Here is a 10,241-nt window from a genome sequence, read left to right on the forward strand (position 1 = left end):
CATACAGAGCTACCAGCAGAATGCAACTGTCAGTGAAAGAACCCAATGGCTGTTCCTGAAAGAACGGGAAGAACTGGACCCCATGCTGTTTGAATGTGTCGTGGGAGGCGGGGGGAGCTGCCGTACCTGGAGCAAAGGGGCGGCGAGGTGTCCCCAGGCTTGGCAAACCCGGCGCGTCGCCTCGTCAACGCCGTCTTCTTCCCAGTGCACCACTGCACCAATGACTAACACGGCTCCACGGCGACTACCTCGACACCGGCCATCCCCGACTTGACATCGACCACGGCCTGACCACACTGTTGCTTGAATGGGGAGAACAAAGCTGCAGTACCTGGAACTCAGGGGACGACAGCAAGGCCAGTGGCCAGTCGGTGGCTCCTGGGGGAGGCCATGCTGGCAGCAGTAAGCGCGGAGGTCTGCAAAGGATGAGCTCCAACTACTCTGAATACATCGAGACCTGAAACTGAAGGTAGAGATTCAGTTAACGGATGGTGCGCGTCACTGCTAGCAAAGCAAGAATGAATGGCTTCTCTCGTTGTTAATTCAGTTTAATAACCAAGTTACTGCTAAGTGTGGTATGAGTGACACAAAAATACCGCTAGCCGTGGTAAAAAAAAAAAGAACTGGTATCGGCAATATTTCGGTCACATCTCTCTTCTGAAGAAACACGGGTGCTTTCCGACATTGTACATAGAAAGCAAAAAAAATTCAATTATTCCTGGATCCAAACACCAAAAAGCCTTCTAGACTGCCTTGCCATTCACTTTTCACTCTTTTGTCAAAATTCAACCCTCCATTCAGCGAAAAGCACTCCTTGTCTCACTGGTAGTTTTTGACTAGGCCACGGTTTTTTACAAACCACCACTCCTTGTAGAACAGTCTACTGAAATTAAGTCCAAGTTATAACTATATTCAAAGGAGAAATTCGACAAGTCAGACTCAATTCCACAAGGCAGGCAAAGACCCACTCAGAAATTGGTAAGGCACCACCACATCACATCATATATGTATTGCATGCTGATCCATCCAGCGCTAGCCCCACTGCCTCACTTCTAATATCTCATACAGAACACGCCCATTACTTGACGCCCACATAGATATTCCTCATTGATAATATTCCATCCAGTACTCATTGCTAATTTTATCCCTCGTCCATTGCACCGCTCAAGCTCTGAGACGAGGAGGTTCGCAATCAATGGATATCCTCGTCTCTGCAATACTAGGTGACCTCGTCAGTAGGTCAGCGTCATTTGTGATCAGCAAATACTTCCAGCAGCAGCCTGGCATCGGCAAGATTCTCCAGAGGCTACAGAGTGTCCTACTGAGAATCGACATCATCGTCGAGGAGGCCGAGGCGCGGCACATCACCAACCAGGGGATGCTCCGTCAGCTCAAGATGTTGCAGCAAGGAATGTACAGAGGCCACTACGTTCTTGATGCCTTGAGATTCCAAGCCATTCTCGACGAGGAGGAGGGGGACGAGGAGATGAGCCACTCGTCATCTGCAGTGTCAAAATCCAGTCCAATCAAACGCCTTCGTTTCTCTCGCACCCGCAGTGGTAGTAGCAACAGAGAAGCACTGTTGTTTGGTACAAACAGCAACATGCGAGAAGAGCTACACCGGATGGTTGATACCCTTGAAGACACCGTGGCTGGTATGAAGGAGTTTCTTTTCTTCTTGGAGTTATATCCTCGGATCCTCCGCCAACCTTATGGCACGTATCTGCTGTTGGACAACTGCATGTTTGGTCGCCAAATGGAAAGGGAACGGGTTCTGAATTTCTTGCTTCCTCCTGGTACTACTTCAGACTTGGCTGTACTTCCGATTGTTGGGCCAATAAGAGTAGGGAAGAGCACTCTTGTTGAGTACGTCTGTAGGGATGAGAGAGTGCGCGATGGCTTCTCGATGATCCTGTTCTTTCCAGAAGGTAGTCTCAGGGATGAAGGGGTGATTGACCTGAAAAGAAACAATAATAATGGTTTTGTAAGATATCAAAACTCTGCTTCTCAAAACAGGTTGCTGATTATTGTTGAAATAGCTGAGGATATTAATGAAGGAACATGGAGAAGGTTGAAATCTTCCGCGACCAGCATGACACCGTGCGGTGGGAGCAAAATCATAATCACCAGTAGGTCAGATAGAATAGTGAATCTGGGAACAACAGAAGCACTTCGACTGGACTTTCTCCCTCCAGAAGCTTTTTGGCATTTTTTCAAGTCGCTTGCATTCGGAAGCACAAACCCTGATGAACAGCCAAAACTGGCAACAATGGCCATGGAGATTGCTTTGGAACAGAGACAGGATTTCACAAGCGCACATATCGTTGCTGGGATACTGCGAGCTAACATCAATGCTCGATTTTGGCGCACAATTCTTGAATGTGTAAGAGCATATAAACGGACAAATCTCCTTTTGTTTGACCAGCACCCATACTTTCGTTTGCGGGTAGATGAACCGGTGTACTATTGGACCTTGGAGAAGAGCCGCAGATATTTCTTGATTTGCAACTATCATCAGTCAGATTCCACCGAGAGTGTTCCAAAGATCAGTGTGCAGGACATTCTCCTAGGACGTGGTGGTACACTACCCTATGGAGAATTTGAGGCTCTTTCATGGAGGTCTAGCATACCGCCCTACTACAACTACATGGTAAGCTGTAAGATGCAAGCACCACGACTTACAGTGGGAAGGAAGAGGCGCGTGCATCAAGAGGAACAACATTTTATTTGAAAGTCTGCCACACACGTCATGTATGTTACTGCCTTTTCCTGCAAATTGGGAAATGTTATTACACTGACTTTAGAAGTCTTGCCAAGTTTAAACACATATGTCTGTTAGTGTGCAGGCTCTAGGCATGGAGTCGCTGTATCCAAGTAGTACAAGTGTTTGCATGTCGAGTATGTTATGCTTGTGTTCAGGTAAGTACATTCAGAGTCGAGGCGATGTTTGCATGTCTGATAAAATAGAGTCCAAACATGTTGCATTTATAAATTTGAGTATCTGAGTCTGTATGTATCCTATTGACCTGTGAGGGTACTAAATAAATCTAAGCCTTAAAATAGCCCTTGATCATGATGAGAAAAGTGCCCTAAATTTGCTCTGTTTCTCAAGTGTGCGTGTGTTTGATCCTTGGCGAAAGAAAATAAGTTTCAATCCCTCTGACAGATTATTTTCTTGCTGGGTCGAGGTTGGCCCACCATACTGTCTGCAAGTTTTTGGAGAAGCTGAATGTCATTGGTGACTGTGGTAGTTCAGACATCTTTGTGAAATGAAATATGATAATCTGATAAACTTTCTCTCTCCAAATATGCTACTTGATCAACACTATGCACTGGAGTATTCAGAACTAAACCTGGAACAAAAACTGAAACTACTAGGAACCGAAACCGAAACTGAATTCAGTTAGGTTTGGAACAGCTAACAAGCTCCGGCTACTCTGAATACATCAACACCTGAAACTGAAGGTACAGATTCAGTCAATCGGACGGTGCGGGTCACTGTGCTAGCTAGCAAAGCAGAAATGAATGGCTGGGATCGATGGGCCAAAATCCAACCCTCTAGGCCGGTCAAGAAACGGCAGGGTTTTTCTACCCCGTCCGTGTGTCACTGCTGCTCTTTGACTAAACCACCACTCCTCGTAGAACAGTCCGCACAAATTAATATAGCACGTCAAAGAGAGATTCTTCAAAGGAAAAAGGAGGTACCAGTTAGTTCTGATGTGACACCATGACATGTGATAAATTAATATTATTTTTGAAAAGACATGTGATAAATTATGCTTGTGTGCATCATCTATCGATGTATAACTCTATTTTCTTTTTTTTTCATGTAATAAAAAGGTACTCTTTCATGCTAGAAAAAGTAATGGCCACAACACCTCCAAAACCAAAGAAAAATGTGCACTCGAGTGAGTTGGTTGGCAAAAAGAAACTTAAATATCTCAGACACATTTCTAAAAATCAGGATCAACATCCAACTATCCTCTTATCCAAACCACTCCACATGCAACTTATAAACTAATTTAAAATATGCCAATGGGGCAGTGGCCTATATCGAATTAACCCTTTTCTTACAATGGCAGTTTTCTTGATTCACTTTTTGCAGTGGCATTTTTCAATGCACGAAGTTGGCAGTGACATGTACCAAATAAACCCTATAAGTATTTCCACAAAAAAATTAACCCTACAAGTAAATAAAAGAAAAGGAAGTAGCAATTCCAACACAACACGTTAAGTAAAACCCAATTTCACACGGCAGGCAAAGACTCACACTACCTTGACATAGTCAGCCACCTTCTAACCTTTCATCCAGAACACATGCCCGGGTCTCTAGTCGAAATTGAGCAACACCCCCAGGACTAGTACCACTCACTGCTAATTTTATCCCTTGTCCATTGCAGCACTCGAGCTCAGAGTCGAGGAGGTTCGGCAATACCCAATCAATGGATATCCTCATCTCTGCAATCGTAGGCGACCTTGTCGGCAGGTCGATGTCCTTTTTGATCAGCAAATACTTCCAGCAGCAACCTGACATCAACAAGATTGCCCAGAGGCTACAGAGTGTTGTATTGAGAATCGACATTGTTGTCGAGGAGGCCCAGGGGAGGGACATCACCAATCAGGGTATGCTCTGTCAGCTCAAGATGTTGAGGCAAGAAATGTACAGAGGACACTATGTTCTTGATGCCTTGAGATTCCGAGCCGCCCTTGACGAGGAGGAGGTGAGCCACTCATCGGCTGCGCTTTGGAAATCCAGTCCAGCCAAACGGCTTTGTTTCTCTCGCACCGGCAGCAGCAGAGGCAACAGAGAAGCACTGCTAATTGGCACAAATAGGAACATACGAGAAGAGCTGCAACAGATGGTTGATACCCTTGAAGACACCATGGATGGTATGAAGGCGATTCTTTTCTTCTTGGAGTTATATCCTCGGATGATCCGCCAACCTTGCGGCACATACTTGTTCTTGGACAATTGCATGTTTGGTCGCCAAACGGAGCGGCAGTGGATCCTGAATTTCTTGATTAGTCCTGGTGCTACACCAGATTTGGCTGTACTTCCGATCGTTGGCCCAATAAGAGTAGGGAAGAGCACTCTTGTTGAGAATGTCTGTAGGGATGGGAGTGTGCGTGATCGCTTCTCGATGATCCTCTTCTTTCCAGAAAGCAGTCTCAAGGATGAAGGGGTGGTCGACCTGAGAGATAACAATATTAAATTCAGACATCAGAATTGTGCTTCTCAAAATAGGTTGCTGATTATTATTGAAACAGACAAGGATATTAACGAGGAAACATCGAGAAGGCTGAAATCTTCCGCAACCTGCATGACACCTTGCGGTGAGAGCAAAATCATAATCACTAGTCGGTCAGATAGAATTGTGAATCTGGGAACAACGGAAGCACTTCGACTGGATTATCTCTCTCAAGAAGCTTATTGGCATTTTTTCAAGTCGATTGCATTCGGGAGCATAAACCCCGGGGAGCATCCAAAACTGGCAACTATGGCTATGGAGATTGCTTTGGAACAGACACAGTGTTTCACAAGCGCGCGTATCGTTGCTGAGTTACTGCAACATAACTTCAATGCTCGATTCTGGCGCACAGTTCTTGAATGTGTAAGAGAAAGTAAACAGATAAATCACATTATGTTTGGCCAGCACCTACCTTCTTTTGCGGGAAGATGCACCGGTGTATTGTTGGAGATTAGTGAAGATACACAGATATTTCTTGTTTTGCAACCATCAGCAGTCATATTCCGATGAGAATGTCCCCAAGATCAATCTGCGGGACATCATCTTAGGATGTGGTGGTAAACTGCCCTGTGGAGAATTTGAGGCTCTTGCATGGAGGTCTCGCTTACTGCCCTACTACAACTACATGGTAAGCTGTAAGATGCAAGCACCACAACTTACAGTAGGAAGGAAGAAGCGTGTGCATCAAGAGGAAGAACATTTTGTTTGAGTAGCACACTTCTGTGACTCATATCATGTATGCTACCGTGTTGTCCTGTGAGTTAGGAAATATTATTACTCTGCCTTAATTAGGAGTCTTGGCAAGTTAGGTAACATATATGTCTATTAACGTGTAGGCATGGAGGGCTTCTATCCTCCTAGCATAAGTTTGCAAGTCGAGTACATCATGCTGTTGTTTGGGCAAGTACTTTCAGATTCAAAACAGTGTTTGCATCGCCGGTTAAATCAGAGTCCTAGACAAAATGTATTTATAAAGTTGGATGATTGAGTCCGTCTCCTAGTGATCTGGATACTATGGGTAATCTATAAACCTAAGCCTTGCTATCACACATATATTGATCTTTGGACATGAAGAAAAGAATAGGGAAAAGTGCACCAAATCTGCTCTGTTTGATCCTTGGGCAAAAGCCAACATGCTTCAATTCCTCTGTCACATTTATTTTTTGTGGCAGATTCTTTTCTTGCTGGATTTCATTAAGTAGACTGGACCGGTGTATTGTTGGAGATTGGTGAAGAGACACAGATCCTGAGCTGAACCCTTGCTCTTGCTCTTGCACTGGACTGGACCTGACAAGCACAGGATCTAAACTGGCCTGGCCATATTGTTGCTTGAATGGGGGAAAGCTGCAGTACCTGGAGCTCAGCGGACGGCGGAGGGAATACGGGGTTCATAATGAAGCCTGGGAAGGAAGGGACGGTGAGTTTGTAGGCTGGCCGTAGAAGCGCTCGCCGGCGGCCCTAAGGAGGCCAGGTGGTGCAGCTCCAGCCACTCCAAATATATCGACACCTGAAACTGAAGGTGCAGATTCAGTTAACGGCCGGTGCGCGTCACTGCCAGGAAAGAATGAACGGCTGGGATTGACGGTCCTCTGAGTTTGCTGCTGTTGTTGTTAACTCAGTCTAGTTACCAAAAGTTACTGCTAACTGCAGTATGAGTGTTCTGGCAAAAAAAAAAACTGCTAACTGCAGTAAAAGCAGAACTGGTATCTGCCGATATTTCTCACTGAACAGTAGAAACCAAAGCAAATTCAACTATTCCTAGAGCCAAAGGCCAAAATCCCTTCTAGACTGCTTTGCCATTCATTTCTCACTCTTATGTCAAAATTCAACCCACCCGGTCAGCAAACGGCATGGTTTTTCTCTTCCGCGCCTCATTTATGGTTTTTCACTCCACCACCACTCCTTGTAGAACAGTCTGCCCAAATCAAGCCCAACTTGTATAACACGTCAAGGAGAAATTCCTACAAGGAAAATGGGCACCAGTTAGTTCTGATGTGACATCTTGACCTGTAATAAATTATGCTTGTGTGCATCATCTATCGTCTGGATGCAGATGCCCAGAGGTATAAAATAAGATAAAAGTAAAGGAAGGAAACAAAGTAGTGTTGTTTTGGCATAGATTTGCAAGGAGTCAAGTCAGACTCAATTGCGCAGCCTAAGACTCGCTCAAAAATTAGCAGGGCGCCACCACCATCATATATATAGCAGCCTAAGACTCGCTCTGTTTGATCATCTTATTGCATTAGATTGGTGCTCCATTATTTATTTCAAAATATATATATAACATTTAAAACTTTAAAAGCTTACCAAGCCTTAACAAGTCTTGAGTCGAAATTGAGCAACCCCCCATGGATTGACGCCCAAGTAGCTAGTATCACTCACTGCTAATTTTATCCCTCTTCCATTGCTCCACTTGAGCTCTGAGTCAAGGTGGTTCGCAATCAATGGATATCCTCGTCTCTGCAATCGTGGGTGACCTCATCAGCAGGTTCTGCATCGTTCGTGATTAGCAGATACTTCCAGCAGCAGCCTGACATCAATAAGATTCTACAGAGGCTATGGAGTGTCCTACTGAGAATCGATATCTTCGTCGAGGAGGCCGAGGCACGGCACATCACCAACCAGGGGATGCTCCGTCAGCTCAAGATGTTGAGGCAAGGAATGTACAGAGGCCACTATGTTCTCGATGCCTTGCGATTCCAAGCCGCCCGCGGCGAGGAGGAGATGAGCCACTCGTCATCTGCACTGTCCAAATCCAGTCCAACCAAATGCCTTCGTTTCTCTCGCACCCGCAGTGGCAGCAGCAGCAGCAACAGAGAAGCACTGTTGTTTGGCACAAACAACAACATACAAGACGAGCTGCAACGGATGGTTGATACCCTTGAAGACACCGTGGCTGGTATGAAGGAGTTTCTTTTCTTCATGGAGCTGTATCCTCGGATCCTCCGCCAACCTTATGGTATGTATTTGCTATTGGACAACTGCATGTTTGGTCGCCAAATGGAACGGGAACAGGTTCTGAATTTCTTGCTTAGTCCTGGTGCTACATCAGACTTGGCTGTACTTCCGATTGTTGGTCCAATAAGAGTAGGGAAGAGCACCCTTGTTGAACATGTCTGTAGGGATGAGAGTGTGCGCAGTCACTTCTCGATGATCCTGTTCTTTCCACAAGGTAGTCTCAGGGATGAAGGGGTGGTTGACCTGAAAAGAAACAATATTAATGGTCTAGTAAGATATCGAAACTCTGCTTCTCAGACCAGGTTGCTGATTATTGTTGAAATAGCTGAGGATATTAATGAAGGAACATGGAGAAGGCTGAAATCCTCCACAACCGGCATGACACCATGTGGTGGGAGCAAAATTATAATAACCAGTCGATCAGATAGAATTGTGAATCTGGGAACAACTGAAGCACTTCGACTGGACTTTCTCCCTCCAGAAGCTTACTGGCATTTTTTCAAGTCACTTGTATTCAGAAGCACAAACCCTGATGAGCAGCCAAAACTAGCAACAATGGCCATGGAGATCGCTTTGGAACTGCGACAGGGTTTCACAAGCGCGCATATCGCTTCTGGGATATTGCGACATAACTTTAATGCTCGATTCTGGTGCACAGTTCTTGAATGTGTAAGAGAAAGTAGACAGACAAATCTCAATATGTTTGGCCAGCACCCAAACCTTCGTTTACGGGAAGATGCACCGGTGTATTGTTGGAGATTGGTGAAGAGCTGCAGATATTTCTTGATTCACAACTATCATCAGTCAGATTCCAGTGAGAATGTCCCTAAGATCAATCTGAGGGACATCGTCTTAGGATCTGGTGGTAAACTACCCTGTGGAGAATTTGAGGCTCTTGCATGGAAGTCGCGCATACCGCCCTACTACAACTACAGGGTAAGCTGTAAGATGCAAGCACCACAACTTACAGTAGGAAGGAAGAAGCGTGTGCGTCAAGAGGAAGAACATTTTGTTTGAATAGCACACTGTCTGTGACTCATATCATGTATACTACCATGTTGTCCTGTGAATTAGGAAATATTATTACTCAGGAGTCTTGCCAAGTTAGTTAACATATATGTCTATTAACATGTAGGCATGCCGGACTTCTATCCTCGTAGCATAAGTCTGTACTTTCAGATTCAATACAGTGTTAGCATTCCGGTTAAATCAGAGTCCAAGACAAAATGTATTTATAAAGTTGAGTGCTTGAGTCTGTATCCTAGTGATCAGGATACTATGTATAACCTATAAACTTAAGCCTTGCTATCACACATGTATTGATCTTTGGGCATGAAGAAAAGAGTAAGGAAAAGTGCATCAAATTTGCTCTGTTTCCCATGTACGCGTGTGTTTGATCCTTGGGCAAAAGGCCAATATGTTTCAATTCCTCTGTCACATTTATTTTTTTGTGACAGATTCCTTTCTTGCTGGATTTAAAGATCAGAAAGATAAGCTGGATCAGGAGTAGTGGCATTACCTGGAGGCCAGGTGGTGCAGCTCCCGCTAATCTGAAGGGACAATTCCATTTCTCCCCCTAACTTGAGCCACCACCTGGCGTTTGCCCCTAATTTTCAGTTATGCTCAAAAATACCCCTCCTCCGTCAAGTCACCTTACAGAAATGCCCTTCTGTGTCGTTACCGGCCGGTCAAAGGGCTTTGACCGTCTGGTGAATAGTAACATGGTGAACAGTAAATTCGAAAAAAAAATCAAAAAAATCTGAAATTTTGTGGGATCGAAGATACTCAAGGGATCAAGGTGCTTGCAAATTTTCGCGTAGTTTGGACATTCCAGCAGCTCGTGTCAAAGGAAAAACTTTAAAATGTACGCTGTGAACAGTAAATTCAAAAAACATAGCTAGAAAATTCAAAAAAATATGAATTTTTTTGGCATCAAAGAGGCTGGGGTGCGTGCAAATTTTTGTTGTGTTTCGACACTGTAGGAGCTCGTGGAGAAAAAAACAAAATCTGGCACAGAAAAAAACTTTGAAAAAA

General features: G+C 44.6%; 1 protein-coding gene and 2 pseudogenes across 1 annotated transcript; all 3 read left to right on the forward strand.

The window, feature by feature from the left end:
* The first annotated feature begins 1,195 nt into the window (after positions 1–1,195).
* LOC119358551 (disease resistance protein RGA2-like) lies at positions 1,196–2,731 on the forward strand. Its single transcript, XM_037625040.1, has one exon. It carries the CDS (start codon positions 1,196–1,198, stop codon positions 2,729–2,731), a length of 1,536 nt encoding a protein of 511 aa, XP_037480937.1.
* A 1,564-nt stretch (positions 2,732–4,295) lies between these two features.
* On the forward strand, positions 4,296–5,958 carry LOC119358552 (annotated as a pseudogene).
* Positions 5,959–7,577: 1,619 nt separating this feature from the next.
* On the forward strand, positions 7,578–9,224 carry LOC119358553 (annotated as a pseudogene).
* The last annotated feature ends 1,017 nt before the right edge of the window (positions 9,225–10,241 follow it).

The sequence above is a fragment of the Triticum dicoccoides genome, chromosome 2A (assembly GCF_002162155.2).
Source record: "Triticum dicoccoides isolate Atlit2015 ecotype Zavitan chromosome 2A, WEW_v2.0, whole genome shotgun sequence".
NCBI lineage: Eukaryota > Viridiplantae > Streptophyta > Magnoliopsida > Poales > Poaceae > Triticum > Triticum dicoccoides.